Source organism: Hippocampus zosterae, chromosome 16, assembly GCF_025434085.1.
Source record: "Hippocampus zosterae strain Florida chromosome 16, ASM2543408v3, whole genome shotgun sequence".
NCBI lineage: Eukaryota > Metazoa > Chordata > Actinopteri > Syngnathiformes > Syngnathidae > Hippocampus > Hippocampus zosterae.
Genome location: NC_067466.1, coordinates 3,647,051 through 3,665,657, shown reverse-complemented (window position 1 = coordinate 3,665,657; position 18,607 = coordinate 3,647,051). Strand labels below are relative to the sequence as shown.

Genomic DNA, 18,607 nt, shown 5'->3' with positions numbered 1-18,607 from the left:
ATGACGATAAAAGATAGACCGCAACAGCTCTGATCACAAGCTGCAATTGCAGACTTTCGGTGACGTATTCACGCGCCACCGTAAATTCAAGATTTACCTGCTTTATTTTATTTTTTATTTTATTTTTTTGTGTGTGTGAAAATGAGACCGAGGATGATTAGGGTGCAGGGTACATTAACACAAAAATATTACTAACATGTACAAAAACACACAAATGGTTGTTTTTTTTTTTTTTCTCCTCGACACTCCTCGGATCTACTCGGGACCTTTCTTAGATCTACCGGTAGATCAGGATCTACCTAATGGGCACCCCTGATTTAGAGCATAGGTGTCAAACTCAGGTCCTGGAGGGCCGGTGTCCTGCATGTTTTCTCAGTCTCCCTGTTGCAACACACCTAATTCAAATGATCAGATCATCAGCAAGCACTGCGCAAGCCTGACATTGAACCTGTTCATTTGAATCAGGTGTGTTGCAACATGGAGACTTGGAAAACATGCAGGACAGCGGCCGTCCAGGACCTGAGTTTGACTCCTATGATGTAGAGGCTCGACTGTTCAACCCTTTCAGATGACCAAACTTCTCACATTATCTCAAGGGGAGAGCCCAGACACCCTGCGAAGGTAACTCTTTTCAGCTGCTTCCATCACTAATCCTCTTCTCTCTCATGTAGAATAACAATATGAAATGAACCACAACATGACATGTTTTTGCCACAAATTTCATAAGCAGAAGCCAAAAAAAAGGTCCATTATGTGTAAGTCTGATGATCACTCCTGAATCATTCTGAGACCATCCGACTAATGGGGTTGAATGTGAAAGTGACTGAATTGAGGGGCTAAGCAGCCCCTTTAATTCAGAACCCAGAATCGCCCCTGGCTGACAACCAACTGCATTCATGGAGTTCAACAACCAAAGACAGTTTTCAAAACGATAAATGCCAAAGACCTTGTACATGTGTATAAACAATACTAAAGGAAGGCACGCTTGTTACATCATTATATCAGTGATGATGTCCTCAAGCAGGGCGACCCGGTAGTCCAGTGGTTAGCACGTCGGCTTCACAGTGCAGAGGTACTGGGTTCGATTCCAGCTCCGGCCTCCCTGTGTGGAGTTTGCATGTTCTCCCCGGGCCTGCGTGGGTTTTCTCCGGGTGCTCCGGTTTCCTCCCACATTCCAAAAACATGCGTCGCAGGCAGCTAAGAGGACATGCTAACGGGGATTGCAATCATACATTTATCACTTTTGTATTTCACCTTCAAACTGACAAATGAAAGTGAATTTGAGCAGTACAATCAAGGGAAACGTTCACAATGGCCATTTTTCAAATCATGAACGGGCAACATAATGGCGGTACTAAATCCTCAATGGCAACAAAAAGATGTTATTAAAATACACTTTAGCTCTTTGTGCTTATGGGTGGAATAAAAGAGTCTAATTCTCTACAGACATCATGAGAAGCATGTGTGTGCGCGTGTGTATTTTGTGTATGTGTGTGTTGGGTTCAATGGTGTGGAGCAGTTCCTTTCAATGAAACTGAACAGATAAGAGATGTCTCTCTAATGAGTCGAACTCAAACTAGTTAGAGAATGCATTAATACATGCAGCTGGGTGTGATGGAAAAATAAAGAATTTGCCCACGAGTACAGAGGCCCGGATACAAAAGCAAGCAGGGAAAACGGTGACAATGAAATAAAATAGTTGCATGGACTCAAACACTATGCTCCAATATTGAGTAAATAGGTGAAAAATATCGTGCACAGAGATGAATGGAGCTGCTTAGATAGGATTTGTTCACTTGAATGAGGAACGGGCATTGTCATTTGTGAAGTATGCAGTGGTTTTGTGTGAAAAGGCTTATCTGCTTTGAGGAGTCGGTTAAAAAAAAAAAGACTAAAAGAACATGATGATGGGAATAGGACTGTGTCCTCTACCTCAGCGCTATTAGATTGAAACCTTTGTGTAAATGTACCACGGTCATTTTCCTCTGTAACAATATACTTAAGTCACATTTGAACATCTACCACAGGATTGACAGCAAAGAGTAAATTCCCTGTACTTACTTTACTCATCTTTCAGTGTTTGAAGGAGAGAAAAGTTTGAGTCAAGAAGTGCCCAAAAACAGAGAGCCTGTTGTGCTTTACATATACACTCGAAGACGACTACCACACTTCACTCATACGAGAAGACTCCTGTACAGTGACAATAATCTTTGTTATTGGCCCATGATTGACCACTTTTTTTGATTCACCCAAAACAAAACTAAACTCTCGAATGAAAGCTTTTATTCACCTTGACCTGAATTAGGCCTTGCTCCAATTAAACACCATTTAACAGTTGACTGATGAATCACATCTTATCTTAAATTATCCATGTGATGTTTCAGTATTTATAGTTTCAATGTTATTGATGCTCTCCTGTTGTGTTCAAGTTTCTAGCACAATTATCTACAAAATAAATTACTATTTTACAAATAATAGTGCTATCTTAATTAAATGAATGACTGTTATCTGAAGTGAATGTAATTCATTCATTTCATCTTTTACTTCACAAACATTGTCAGAGGTGCAAGTTGAAGACTAGTCCAAATGTTGTGCAAGAACGAAGACTCAGAAGGACTTAATGAAACACAAAGTTTCAGATTACAGAAAAAAGAGAAACATCTCACCACCCCTGCATGAAACATGATCCTCCAGTCATATAGGATAAGAAAACCTTTATTAGTCTCGCAATGGAGAAATTCCCAATTCATAGCAGCAAAATTATGAAAGGAAGAAGTAGAACAACAAAATATAGGAGCTGCTGGAAAGGCAGCCACTCTCGCGACGCCATTTTGAAGTCAAAATAACACACCACAACACAACACATAGGACACAGACAGTCGTGCAATCTTCACCAATTTTCTGCATACATTTTGTTGTCTGAAGCAGTTATAGATGAAAGAGAGGATCAGAGACGTCATGCTGAAAATGTGCACACGTCGGCTACAAGCTAAGTTTTGAAAGCAAACACGAAGCTATAGCGTCCATTGACGAAAAGAGATTAGTTCACTTCTCCTGTCCCACGTAATCCGCTTCAAACTCCAAGCCACGACTCCCAGTTCCAAATCCGCATCGGTGCTCCACGCTAACCCTCCTTTCTTCTCATCGTCGGCTCCTCAAGACTTACATCCTTCCAGCCGCAGACAGTTCAACAGCACCGATCTCTCCGCTGAACAAAGCAGGGCTATGAAAAATGCTGCCCATTACAGGCGCAAGACACAAGCGCCCCGGGACTGTCCAGCAACGACCGTCAAATGGCGCCGACATTCCTCCCAGTCCAAAATAGTTCTGGTATACATGTTGCCGAGAACGCACAACCGCCAAGCACAGTCTCCTCCTTGATGAATGTTGTGGCCAAAAAATGCTGGAAAAAGTCCACATCAGGTCCACACGACGTAACAACAAACACAAAGTGACAAAACAAAACACAAAAACAACAAAAAAAGCAAGGCTCATGAGAGCACTTGCGGACGGCTGCGTACTCGGGCGCCATCTTGACTATTGTTAGTAGTATTAACATTTCATCAACGCATTAAATGAATATATACCTATTGTTGGCCCAATATAGTATCAATCAAGTAGATATTCATAATTTAACCAAAATGTTCTAAACACTGCCACAAACGTCATTACTGCCATCTAGTGGTAATTTGGCTCTAGGGTACAGCATGACAATTGTGTAGTGCAGCCTTGCCTCATGCTACACGATTAACCAGTGATGTTTTTTGGGGTAATGATCAAACGTGTTCCTATCTACAGAGCAGGAAATTGATTACGGTGACTGATTCAAATCACCCTGCGTTACTATTTTGTCATTTTCCACAAGTGAAGAGATATACACATGCGTATACACATTTTGATGTAGTTTTTAACATTGTACTCGTGATTTTAACTGCTTGTTGTAAGGTGTCCTTGAGTTTCTAGAAAGGCGCCCACAAATAAAATGTATTATTATTATTATTATTATTCAGTCTTGGGGGGGGGTTGAATAAATATATTTTGTTTCATTTAAGTACGGCAGGTTTAAACGCTAATATTATTAATTTCAAGATAAAATAACATATTCTGTTAAGTGTGTATTAATGAGGTTGCTTTAATCCAGGGCTCGGCAACCCAAAATGTTGAAAGAGCCATATTGGACCAAAATAAACAAAAAACAAATATTTCTGGAGCCGCAAAAATAAAAGAAGCCTTTTAATGAAGGCAACACATGCTGTGTACATCTATATGAGCTACAGTGGCGGTCCGTCAGGGCTAGCAAGGCCTTCTCTGCTAGCCTAAACATTCTCAAAAAGTACATTTATTAAATTTACTTCTGACAATAACATAAATTTAATCTATTGGGGGAAATAATTGAATTTTATTTTCATAATTATGTAAACAAAATTATTCTCTGTATTCTTTACGTCATATTATTTCCACTTAGTCGAGTCAATAAATAACTTATTTATTATGGTAGAATTTTTAACCAATCATATTTCAGCTAGTTTGTGTTGCCAGGTAAATCAAACTTGCTTGGGGCCTTCAGATTAAACAGACCAGGCCCATGTGCGCTGTAAGTGAACGGGCACAGTCAGGTTGCAATAGTCAATCAGATCACAAGTCTCAGACTCGTGATCTGACTCGTCTGCGTACTAGGGCCAGCGAGAAGGGCTTACGTCGAGATTGGCCGTGCGCGTTCGGTGATTGGATTAGCGCCTGCTAGAACTATTACTGCATTTTAACCCAAAATGGCCAAAGGAGAAGACGTTGATCTGGTTGCAGAATTACTTTCCACACAATTTTCAAGAAAAGCTGGATATTGTGCGAAGAGGTCGTCCAACTCCTGCGCTAGCTAGCCTGTCCCAGCAAGGAAAAGGGTTTGTTCATTTTCAGACGAGTAATTATGAACAGTACCCGTGGCTCACAGCCTCTGAGAAACGAAAAATTGTACTGCTGGGAATGCCTATTGCTTGCAACTGACCCATTTGGTGTTTGGAGCCACACTGGATTTACCGATTTAAGTTGTTTTATCAAGGCAGCAAGGAAATATCAGAACACGGCTGGGCACTTAACAAGCTGCGGTGCGTTTAAAAACGTTTGGGGACACTCGAGTAGATGTGCAGCTCAGTGAACAGGCACTACATAGGTGAGTAAATGAATTTTATTTTACATTTCTTCTTGTCATTTTATTTCATTAGTATTAAATTAATGGTAACGAAATAAAATGACACAGATACAAAAATGTATCAAATAAATCTGCTCACCTGCAATTGATAATGGCGCATTGTACGCCTTGGTGCACTAAAGTTCGTTCAATCTCAGCTGCTCAACATTTTCAGTTATTTGTTGTTGTATAGACTATTCTCAAAATGCAAATGATCTGTTAAGTTTTTTCAAAGAATAGTTTGTTTTGTTATTGTGTGATTGGTGTCTTGTATGAAACTGCGACATTGCGCAATTTATTGGACAGACTTGTTTAAGATCACACAGCGTAATTTGGGTGGCATTTTATTTAGTATTTTTAAATCATCTTTTTATTTTTCACAATAGTCTATCTGTAAATTTAGTTTCCTGCTCTTAATTGCGAATGCATATTTGATGGTTTTAAATGCTCCTGAAATTAAGTGCTGCTTGACGAGCCTATATTGTGTTAATGTATGCGACGTCACTGAAGGCCTACGGTTGAAATGCACGGCCCGCCACTGATGAGCTATCATAGCCTTCTATCAGTATGACTAGGTTTGCTACAAATACACAATGAGCATTCATGATTAAAAGTTTTTTTCTCCTGCAGTTCATCCTGTAGAGGAGGGATGTCCAAACTTTTTTGACGGAAGGTCTACTTTTCGAACAACCAACCTCCCGCGATCGACCCGTTCCCTCACACGCGCACATTCGCACACACTTACACACACATGCCGTAATGAGCAAGTCTTAATGGCCGCTAAGATAAACAACGCACAGAACGCACTTTGGCAGCGTGCTAACTATCCTAGCTCACGTGTACCGTTTAAAACTGCTTCTCTTGGCCGCCCAGATTCCCATTCTTAGCAAGTCCCCTCGGTGAATTGTACATGAAAGGAGCTGTTTTTTGTTTTTGTTTTTTAAACAACAGCCTTCTGACTGACATCCCGTCCTGCTAATAGAAACGTGTGTCCCAGGTTATGACGCAAATATTCGTTGACGAAATGTTGACATTTAATATTCATTCTGACACATTTTTCCAGCATCGGAAAACGTTAATAACGTTTGAGTCATGTTTGTCCTCTGACGGAAACCATACTTTCATATCTGTTTCTTGTTATTTGTGTATTTGAGGGCTGGGTTGACGTCATAAAGAGGGGACGAGCCAGGTTGAGGAGTCGGTCTGAGTGTAGAGCGCACGAGCTGAGTTGTGGCAGCAGCACCTGTGGATGTGTTTTAATTGCTGCCTCGTTTTGTTTATTAAACAGTGAACAGACTGCATCAGCGACTGCGTGCACCCTTGACCACATTGAAGGGCATTAGAATATTAAAACAAAAAAATATATTTCCCTCCCATCTTTTTACATTTTCAAACATTTTTGAAAAAGTTCTAGGGAGACACAAAGGGGCGCTAAAGAGCTCACGAGCCGCGTGTTGCCGACCCCTGCTTTAATCAAACTACAGTAATACTGTACTATCTGATACTACATAGGACACCCCACAGCAAAAATACAAATGGCTCATTACATCTGGGTTTTAAAAAATCCTTTAGGATTTACTTTCTTCTGTGAGTGACTGAACACAATTGAACTGTGTTAAGCAAACATGGGCCTATACCACCAGATTTTTTTCTCAAAGTAAAAACGGGGAAACTACCACATATGAACGCATTCAGTACCAGTCATTTTCAGACTTGTTTAAAAAAAAAAGACTTTCAGTCTTGGAAAAAAAAGCTAGGAAAAAAGAGAACCTAAGTACATGGGATTGAATGTGTGAAATCTGAAAAAACATTTAAATATGTCTTTGGGAGTGTTAGGATTGACAAATACAATGTTGTCATGTTTTAAAGTTTCATTTTGTTACATGCTTGATTGACCTCAAAATGCTTGTGTTCAGAACACTTGCGCACAATGGAAGCACAGAAAATCAGGGAGGTCAAAGGACCCGAGCGCATGGTACCTAACTACATCACAGAGAGAAAGATGTAACCCTCATTCGGAGACACATTGGCGCCTGTTAACTGACAACTTGGAAATGAAGATTTAACTCGTACGCTCCATCATGAGAAAGGGTCACGAGCCAGGTTACAGACATATCAGTTCACGAAGACACCGCTTGTTAAAATGTCTACGTTTCTGTTAGTTTATGGATGTTGGTGCTGGTACCAAGGGAATACTTTGTCTTTGGGGTCCACTGAGGGGCCCCTATGGGGCCGCCCAGGGGTGCGGTATGTAAATGAAGATGGGAGTGTTTTACTGATATATTCCTTGTAATTTGCATATACAGTCAATTAAAAAGGCCGGCAGAGGTTGCGGAGGTCGGGTGACAGCGCACACTGAGTGGCTTCATGGAGAATTGCACCTCTTGCCGGCAGTGAAAGTCGATCTGTTCCTGCGTCGAGCCTTTGTTGAACTGTCCGTGTGAAAATCTCTGACAGGGAGTGAATGAGTTAATCAGTGTTGTCAGTACACAAAGCTGTGAGAAGAGACAGGAGAGGAAAAGAAAGCTCTGAATAGGCAGCCATATGCTGTCCATATTTGGTGAATGAGTCACTCGGGTTTTATTAAAGTTTGGAATGACGCCGCGGGTGTGTGACGATGAGCAGCTAAAGTTCGTTTTTTAAAGGGTGAAGTGTTACACACAAAAAAATGAATTAGGTGACAGACATACTAGTTATATACTGTAAGTGCAATTGACTGTACCAAAAAAAAAGACAAATACTAAATTTAATCTACCACAAATGAGTGGTTATTTGAATTGCAATTTTCAAATACAATTTTTCCTAGTAAAAAAAGGAATGCATAAAAAATTAAACAATGCAAAACAATAAAAGTTATCCATCCATCCATTACCCAAACCGCTTAACTTCACAAGATATAATTACTAAAACCGAGACAGACTACAATAGAAACAAGAACTAGTAAAATTGTAATAAGCCATTTTCTCATATTCTAAAACTGACGATTGACCAATTATCAGTTTCCCACAATGAATAGCCTTTTTGGGGTGAAGATAAATACGCTGTTAACTTCCATTAAAGTATTGGACAAGCCGCTTGTCATTTTTATGCTGAGGCGACAATTGCAGCTGCTGAATGCTACGGATAAATAAAGTACTGATAAATTAGACTACTAGTCACTTTATTAGTTACTTTCAAAACTGAGTAATTTGTAAAGTAAGCTCCATTTAATATCAGTTAAGTACCGGTAACTAAATGCAAGACTGCATTTGACACAGCAACAGCAACCAAAAGTACCGTATGTGAAACCTTCGGAATTGTGTTCTGATCAAACATCATTGATGTTTTTACCACGCTCTGCACATTTTCTTTCATGACCATGGCTATACTATGATTTTCTCTGGTTTACCACCAATATCCACCAGAAAGCTCTTAGCCCTCGCTTACACCACCAGAGGGCCCCTTGTAGTGGGGCTGAAGCAAGATCCAATGGCTGTAGTGGCGGACAAAGACATACTTGACTGATAGCAGGTCCATGGGCACATAGGACTGGGGAGGCCATGGCAAAATGTTGAAATGGGGACAAGATAAGCGACGCCCCAGAAGCCCGGGACACACAGTGGCTGGTCCTCCTTGTGAGCAGATCTGAGACCCAGACGCTCAATCCAGATGCTGTCTGTGAACCTTAACCTCAGAGAACGATGAAATGGCTGCCAGAGCTTGTTGACTTGCGTGTGGTATACCATTGTGCGCTAAATCTCTACCCTCAGCAACTATCACCCATAGTTCTGAAGTGAACTGTGGGCCCCTGTCATACATAGGTGAGGTCAGCTTGCATGTCGACACGGGCAACCCAGGACACAATGAACACCCAGGCCAAATCAATTGAGGTAGTAAATGACAGGGGGACCACATCTGGCCACCTGGTGGTCCTGTTTGCCATGGTGAGGAGGTGAATGAAGCCGTAGCAAGGAGGCAGGGATCCCACATGGTCCACATTGGCATGGTTAAAAACGTCTGTCCAGCACCAGAAACAGTGTCAACAGGGTTCTCGTATGGCGTTATACTTTGGCGCACTGGCATGTCATCCAAAGACAGTGGACATCCTGACATCTCTCCTGAGGCCAAGGCAAAAGAACTTGGTCCCCACCAGCCTAGTGGAAGCCTTCACAACCATGTGAGAAAGGCGGTGGATGGTTGTAAATGGTTGTAAGCCAGCAGGGACTATGGGGCACAGTTGGACAGTGGAGAATCACAGAGGAGTGTAGCAATGGCATAATCAAACGTGATGTGCTCTCGGCGCAGGAACTTTACTTCATCTGCAAGTGGAGATCTTGCAGGTTCTTATAAAAATACTTTGCACACTTCAGTTCTTCACGGACTTAAGTCATGTTGCCTGTGCGTTTCTCCTGCAATTAATTTAAAGTGAATGAGAGGAGCTGCTTCCAATGGCTAGGAAGCAAGTCTGTGTTCACGCCCACAAAGGCACAAACAGCCATTTCTTACTGCACTTGGCTGCAAATTTCCCAACAGAAAGAAAGAAAGAAAACTCTACCATGCGCCACTTTGTGCCAGACTTGCGCAAAAGTAGGGGCCCCGGCGTCATTGAGACCTTGTGCTGAACAGTGTTATAAATTCACTCATTGCAATTAAAAAGTAATGTGTCTATGAAAAACACTTTTTCTTTAGCACTAATGCATTACCTTTTGATAGCATCTCTTCCAGGTTCCCTCGTTCTGTGTGAATGTGCTGCTACTTCAATGCTATCAGAAACCATGTCATCTTCATGTGGAATATTGTTTCCATCTGCCACTTCCCAATTTCCTTCCTTTAAACTGTCATTCAGCTTTCCTTGAGGCAAGATATGATCACCAATGTGCATTCTTAGCTGCTGTTTGCATACTCTCTCCTGGGCCAAACTCTCTGGGTCTGTCTCCACAGAGTCCCACTGATTAGTCAGAATGGCTGTTCTCTGATTAGGAGGCCAAGAAGTGACTCTGTTATCCATACTTGCAGATCCAATGTCTGCCCCAAGAGAGCTGTCAAGCCCTACAAAGAAAAAGATTCATGTTAGAAAATGAACAATACAATGATAATAATCATCACCATCATTATCATACTATTGTTTCTATTATTCTGTGATTGGCTGGCAACCAGTTCAGGGTTTCCCCCACCTACTACCCGTGGACAGCTGGGATGGGGTCCAGCGCACCCGCGAGCAGCATATCAGAAAATGGATGAATGGATTGATGGTGTCTTTCAGACACACGGAGACTGTGTAATCAAACAGTAAAATCATCCATCCATCCATTATTCAATCCGCTCATCCTTACAAGGGACACAGGTAAAAAAATTAAGAAGAAGCATAAATGTAAAAACAAGATTATGCAGAGAAAGACATTATGACTATTTTGAGTTTGACTTTGAAGAGGAAAATTTCAATGATTCAGCTGAATTCTGGAACAATGTATGGAGTATAAGATAAGATAAGATAAGATAAGAAAACCATTATTAATCTCGCAATGGAGAAATTCCCGATTCACAACAGCAAAGTTATGAAAGGAAGAAGTAAAACAAAAAGAAGGGAATTGTAGTAGGTAAGCATTAGGGAAAATAATGAGGTCTTGAATTATCACCATAGTAGAATGGGGAGTGAGGGACAGGCAAAGTAAATTGATATGGAAGTCTATGAGCCAATCCTTGTTGTATGAGCTTGAAATAATAGGTTGCCGTCAAGGATCACACCCAAACTCTTAACCTGGGCAGAGGAGGAACCAGTGGAATTTCTTATTCTCAACGGAGAAAAAATTAAAAGGTGTGCATGATAACCCAACATGGAAAAATTCAGTTGTGTTGTTAAAATAAAAAAATGCACAAAACCAAGGGTTTAAATTCAGTGAGACCGTCAAGAGTTGGATTTGTTGAGAGAGAAAGATAGAGAGAGAGAGAAAGAGAGAGAGAGATGTCACACTTTGATTGTGAAATGAACTGACGTTGTAAAACCGTAAATTATCGCCAGTGCCGTACGTGCAAGCAATGCATCTACAGACTATGGTGAAAAGAGCATGTGTTCGCATTCACTTTTTCATGAACCCATGACAAGAAATTTAATCAAAATACCGTGCTCAAAACAGAATGCTTAGGAGATGGTGCAAATTGAGCGTTGGCCCGCGAGTGGCGCATAAAATACCAAAAAGAAATACAATCATTCTGATCAATGTATTGATTGTGATCGACCCTACAAGTCCACGTCCCATAGGCATGTGGAAATGCTCCTAACAGGTGTTTAACCCTGGAGAACCCACGGGGTCAAATTTGGCCCCTATAAATTCTGCTACTCAAATGCTGCCCTTAAATGCCAAAGGGTCAGATTTGGCCCTACTCCTAAATTAGGATTAAAGCATTGAATATTTGAAAAAACATATTTTGGTGTTCACTGAACATATAGCAGTCCTTTAATGTATAATTCATCATTTTCCAAAGAAAAAAAAGGTTCTTGGGTTCTCCTGGGTTAAAAAAGGATCATCTGATGCACACAAAATTATACCTTGTTGTACATACTGTACATATTTCCATAAAAATTAAATATGATAATGCTCAGAGAGCATAAGACAGGTGTGTTGGAGCTTGGGAACCTAATCTAAAATAGGCTGGATAAGGGATCCTGAGAACTGGACTTGGAGATTCCTGGCATAGTTATTATTAACAGTTTCTTCAAATTGTCTTTTGCAGAAGCTTCAGTAACAGCAGGTGGCAGATTGTTACATATAATAATAATAATAATAATACATTTTATTTATAAGCGCCTTTCAAGAGGGATTACACAGCAACAGAAATCACAGATTTTCTAGAGCAAACCACCAATCTGAGGAAGAAGATGATCTGCCCGGTTCAACTCCTGATGACAAGCCACCATCAGCAAGGAAGCAATGCAAATGGCAAAAGAAAATACTTCAGTATGCACAAGAATCACCAGATATCGGTGATCAACGGGACAGTTACTTACAACTAGCAAGAAAACTGTATGACTCGTAGGCAAACGTTGTAATAAACCAAAGAAAACATCCAACAAAACGATCCAAAATAGACACATTTTTTCCCCAAGACAGAAAAAAATTAACATTAAAATACAGTACTGTATGTATTGTACTATTGTGATTTTTTTGGGATACTGAACACCTGTATTGCAGTTTTTGTTATATAAACAGTTTCTGGACGGTATATTTTTGCATTTTATTGATTGTGTTGTTACACGTGCATTTTGTCAACATACTTGCAGGTTCATAAAGGACAGGTACCATGCTCATTTCCCAAATGAAGAATTTCTGTTCTCAGGACAGATTGGACAACGCAAACACGAGTCCGTACTAGAGAACATTTACGGTACTTTCGTCGTGTTTTTTAAGATAGTACCACGATCTACGGGACGTAAGTGAATAAAGTTGAAATCATTCACAATTACAGTAAAATGCACGGCAAAAAAAGTCACCTACACGTCGTCGTTTTGGATCTGATGATAGAAAAAGGCAAAGTGAAAACGTGTCTTCCGTCATGTCTTTCTATCGCATCGGATGGGTGTTGCGTGTATTTAAGCTCCCACGGCATTACGTCTCCTTCCGGGTTACGGCTAGTGGAATTTCCGCTTACGTATGTTCCGATAACATGTAATATCGTACTCAAAATGTTAATGCATAGGTTTTTATTCCGGGTGAAGGAAATTCCTTTTCATAGAATTCCGGGGATGGTAATGTTTACTGTAGTTATAGCTCTGAACAACACAGATCTGCGAAGACCTTCAGTCCTCGGTTAGTGACGGGTCAATTGACCATGAATGACTTGTTTGGCAAAATACCTGTACCTCTCACATAATGCAAAGGGCATACAATTCAGCAGGTTGTGTACTATGCCGAATACTTCTTTAAAAAATTTTAAATGATCTACTCTGAATCTCGAGAGGTGCGTGACAGTTTTCTGATGTCTAGATTTAAACAACATACTCTGTTTTTAACAGAGTGAAAACCAACTTGTTCTCATTTATCCAATTCTGGAGTAGTCAGATTGAAGTATGGTTCTTAACTCTAATTCATTCTTTGTAGCATAAGACACTGTAGAGTCATCTACTGAGAGAGTTGTACTGCACCGTTTACAGGCATAAGGCATGCCATTAATGAAAAGGGAAAAGAGCAGTGGTCCCAGGCAGCTGCCTTGGGGAATGCCACACTGTACATATTTGGGAGAGGAAAATGTTTCTTTAAAAAAGTACAGATTTTGATCTACAAGTTAAATAACTTCTCAGCCATGTCAGTGTCATAAGACCAAATCTGTATCCAGTTTCTCAATCATCAAATCATGATCCTCTAATTGAAAAGTAGCACTAAAATTTTTAAATACTGCACCCTCCATCATTCTCTTGACAATATCAAACAACTAATTGTTAGTCAACTCTGGTAATGCATTGATTTAAGTGATTCTCATTATAAATGAGCTGTGGTGGAAATTTAATTTAATTAATATTTCAGAAATTAAAAATCGGTGTGACTTTTTTTCCATTTACTTAATATGGTTAGAATACTCATTGCCTACTCTTTACTGCAGAGAAACTCACTTTTGCTTTTCAAAAGAGGATCTGTTTAAGCAGATTTCCGTATCTGAGGAGAAATTCCCTGTGCCAAACTTGATGAACAAGTGACAATTGGGTCAAGTTATTTTACTTGCAACTAATTTTAGTAATTTGACATTTACCTCATCCATTCCTGACGGTTTATTGTCACTTAGTTCATGAAATGTTCCACTTACCGCGGATTTCTCAGATTAAATGTGATATTATGCACTTTGTTTTTCAAAATTGAGTCAGTGATTATTCCAGATGAAGTGCCATAACTTTTACAATCTTGAGTGTCATCATAAGTTTCACTAAAAAGATTACTAAAATCGGTCACTATGTCCTTGCAGTACAGTGGGCGACTGGTTAGCATGCCCACCACAGGTACCTGGTACGATTCCGGGCTCCAGCCTTCCTGTGTGGAGTTTGCATGTTCCTGGGTACTCCGGTTTCCTTCCACATTCCAAATCATGCATGGTAGGTTAATTGAATTCTCTAAATTCTCTCTCGGTGTGACTGTGAGACCGGTTGGTTATTTGTCTATGTGTGCCCAGCAATTGGCTGAAAATCGGTTCATGGTGTACCCCGTCTACTGCACGAAGACAAGCTGGAATAGGCTCCAGCATGCCCGCGACCCTCTTGAGGAGAAGCAACTCAGATAGTGAATGGATGAGTTAAAGGCCTATACTAGGATAACAAAATTCTCAGGAAAAAGCGCTTTTAATGTAGACTTCGTTTGAAACCACCGTCTAAAAGGTGTACATGCAGCAAACATATTCAAGCAATGTGGACTTAATTTGATTTCTTGTAGACAAACGCGTGTTCATGACGATCAAACCAAGTTTTAAAGTGTGGTCGTCTGTAATATATTGTCTTAGTTCTGAAACTTACCTTGTTTCCTCTACCAGCAAGTTGTCCGATGTTGCCAAGCACATAGTTTGGAGAGTAGACACAAAAATCGCCCACATTTAAATAAGATATTTTATCGAGCCGAAATCTGGGCGTAATTCATCGTACTAGCTGTCGTAGATCGTTGACCTTAATGACGTAAACAAGAACCGCGACACCGTAACTATAGCGACATAGACGCGTAACCCACTCCTGCACCCGCCCCAAACCTCTTGGTACACTGTGTCCATCCCACAGAACTGGTTAATAACCACTCAGGAGAGTCTGGCTGAGGACGTGCAGACTTAGCCGCCATCTTGAACCGGGAGTCCCAGGCAATCTCTTCCATTTTTTTTTTTTTGGTGCAGTATTGCGCTAACTAATTTTAGCGGACCCGTCACCAAGGGCGGGCCATGGCATAGGGGGCCCACCAAGATTCTCGTACAACCCCCAGCTCCTCCCTTTTGAGGCACGGAGTAAACTTTTTATTTTAACATAGTAGATATTTTGTTTAGTGAAATACTAATTTTGAGTTATTTACCACTAAGACATTAAACCTTTAAAGATGAAGCGATGTAATTTTCGTCTGGTTGATGGCCAGTCTTATCTGCAACAGCCAATCACGGCGCGACTGAAAATAATGTTTGGTACGCAGGGTTTACCCAATAAATACGTCTATGTTTGTATGCAAGAGTTCTGCACATATTCCAGTGTGGCTTGTGAAACTTTTCAAGACATGTCCTGAATTTTGTAGAGTTATGTACGATGGATTTCTCTCATGAAATGACAAGTTTTGTCCTGAGTGCCTCTATGAAGAGGAAATCAACCTAAAATCCTTTGTACTTGTGCGATCATTCTAATATATTCAGAGGTCGATGTTAGCATTAGTAAAGATGTCAACATAAAGTTGGGTGACCAGTGATCGCTGTTTTCGCACATTCAGCGACGTTGAGTTTCCCCCCACACTCCATGTCTTCAGAGTGTCATGGCGCACCGGTGCACGGCAAGTGAGGAGGGACTTCTTACAATCCTGTCGGCAACTGAAGAGCCATTTAAACCGCTTAGTAAAATTCCATAGGAGCCACAAACTATTTTGAAATCTAAAATGAAGATACATGTTCTTTTCAATGTTCTTGGATGTTTTCGCAGACTCCTGTTGAACGGTGTGGCCCGGTCGAAGCGAAATGTCAGCACCTTCGCTATATTGTATGTAGCTTTAATGGTAGCCATAATGACGTAAAATGGGCTAGAATAACATCATGCAATCAAAAGCAATTATTACATATAAATCTAGTGAGTTGATGCTTGTTGGTACGTCTCCAAGGAGAAAGTTAAGGAGGACTCGTCACAATTTGCTTAACCTTGACACATCCAATGCCACAGCAGCGTCAATGTACAATTCTCAAGAGGGCGTCTTCGTATACGTAATGTGAACGTCGTCAATGATGTTTGCGTGCCGTTGTAATGGGTGCCATTCAACATAGGATTGGCACAGTACTAAACGAACATATGGAGCTAAATGCTGTATGGGCTAATCCGCGCTGGATTTCAGAGAAGGTTCATTATTCACCCAGACTGGAATTTAATGTCGTTAAATATGAGACGGCACAGCAAAACAGAAAAAGGGAAATACTTTATCGGCAAATACTTGAGAAGGGTCCAGCTGCAGACCCGGAAGAGGCCGATTTAGGGAAAGGTAGGTTAAGGCAAGTAACTTTGCACCGGATATGACGTCAGAAGGATGACGCCCTATTCCGAAGTAAATCGCATGTGGATATAAAAAAGTTTAAAAGGCCCTGTAATTGTAAGATAATAACAGCAAAATCAACTAAAAGTGAAACGGAGTTGTGTTATTTTAATGCATGACAACAACTACGACGGTAATATTCAGTCAACGAGCGTCAATGAAAAATGTATGCTAACTTGAATCCCGGCTACACTTACATTCTATTGACGATAGAATATATAGCGCAAGTGAGGATAAAATGTTTTAGCACGCCTAGTTGTTTATTAATTAGATGATAATGTCAAAACGCCGTTGACATTAATTTAATTTCGGATGAATATATGTATGTTTGTGAATGGGTAAATACTGGTCTTTTTTTTCCAAGATGGCGCCCGAGTAGGCAGCCTTCGGCAAGTGCTCTTCAAGAGCCTTGCTTTTTTGTTCTTTTTTGGTGTTTTTTTTTTGTCACATGTTGTTTGTTGTTTCATCGTGCGGACCTGATATGGACTGTTTTCAGCGTTTTTTGGCCACGACATTCGTCAAAGGAAAAGTATCTGTGCTTGGTGGCTGCGCCTTCTCGGCAGCACGCCTGTACGAGCACAGATTTTGGTTGGGAGGAATGTCGGCGCCATTGACTGTCGGTGCTGGACAGACCTGGGGCGCTTGTGTTTTTTGCGCCTGTAATGGACAGCATTTTTCACAACCCCGTTTTGTTCAGTGCCTATGTTGACGCTGTTGGACAGTCAGCGTTGGTGCGGCTGAATGGATGGCTGCTGGAGTTGAGGATGAGGAGAGAGGAGCGTTGGCGCAGAGCGCTGATGCGCATTTGGAACCGTGAGTCGCCGCTTAGAATTGAAATGGATTTCCATGGGACAGGAGAAGTGAACCAATCTCTTTTCGTCAATGGATGCTACAGCTTCTTGTTGACTTTGAAACTTAGCTTGTAGCTGACGTGTGCACATTTTGAGCATGACGTCTCTGATCCACTGGTTAAAGGAAACTTTGATTCTCGCCTCTTTCATCTCAAACTGCTTCAAACAACAAAGCGTGTGATGGAAAAGTGGTTATGCCTGCATGACTGTCTGTATTTTATGTTATGTGTTTTTATTGTTTTACTTGATGTTAACTGTTTTGTTAAGCGCTTTGTTACAGCTGCCACTGTTGTGAAAGCGCTATATAAATCAGCATGTATTGTATTGTATTGTATTGTATTTTTAAAGGGCTTTGGGCTACGTCAAAGAAGTGCTAAATGTCCAAAATATGTGCATTCAATTAAAAAATGACTGCGCATTGTGTCATGTTGATCAGTTTAAAATATTAGATTTAAATGCATATGTGCTAATGCAGAATTTGATGTAACATTATTTTCCCTGTACCTCTATATTAATGTCCTCCTCGTTTCTTTGTGACTTTAAAAAGCACTGGGAAAAACATGCAACGTCGAGTGGGATCCCTAATACTTTTGACAGTAGCAATTAAAAAAATAAAATCATAGTTTATTATGGCCTTAGTTTTCTATAGAATTATATTGACATAGATTTCACAATTCATTCTCTTGATTTTCCTGATGCATGTCACAATACAACGAAGGACATCTGTTCCTGAGCTGCAAAAATGCAACACATGTTGCAGTATGTACCACTGTCCATTCTGCCAGCCCGCATGGTTTAAACCCCCATACTACTGCAAGGAAAAGGACCATGTGGAGGGCCATTTTAACCGAGCAGTTTCACATGAAGGTAAGTTTGCGAGACACAATTTGTGTGAGTTACAGTATAGATCATTTTTATTTGGATGGCTCCTAACTAATCACTCAGTGACCTGTTGTAGCTGATCATTTGTAAAGATATTGTCTATGATAATTGTAAATGATTATTTAAAACGTTTAAGCTCTATTTTCTATTACAGGGTATAACCAGTCATAGATGTGGGCTACAATGCCGACCAAAACTGCACTTTCATTGCATCTATTGCCATGGAATAATAATGCGCCAGGTACCCTTCATAAATCACCAGTCTCACCTTTTGCTGCCCCACCCACCGCTGCCCATCCCTCTGCAGGACCTTCTACTGCTACGCCACCTGCTGATGCACCACCGTCTGTGCTGCCTGATGTGGCTGCATCATCCATTGCCCCACCTGTTGCCCGACACTCCACTGCACCTCTTGCTACTGTGCCATGTGCTGCTGCATCCTCTGTGCTGCCTGCTTCTGCCCCACACAGTGC

The 18,607-nt window shown here is 40.8% G+C and overlaps 1 protein-coding gene across 2 annotated transcripts in view; it reads right to left on the bottom strand.

Moving 5' to 3' along the window:
• jhy (junctional cadherin complex regulator) overlaps positions 1–15,101 on the bottom strand; it is a 65,560-nt gene extending 50,459 nt beyond the window's left edge. For both annotated transcript variants that reach the window (XM_052046249.1, XM_052046250.1), the window contains exons 1-2: positions 14,658–15,101; positions 9,868–10,213 (exon numbers count right to left, since the gene is read on the bottom strand). In XM_052046249.1, the coding sequence (XP_051902209.1) occupies positions 9,868–10,172 (305 nt within the window). In that variant the 5' untranslated portion in view covers positions 10,173–10,213; positions 14,658–15,101. The remainder of the gene's footprint in view (positions 1–9,867; positions 10,214–14,657) is intronic.
• Positions 15,102–18,607: the final 3,506 nt, after the last annotated feature.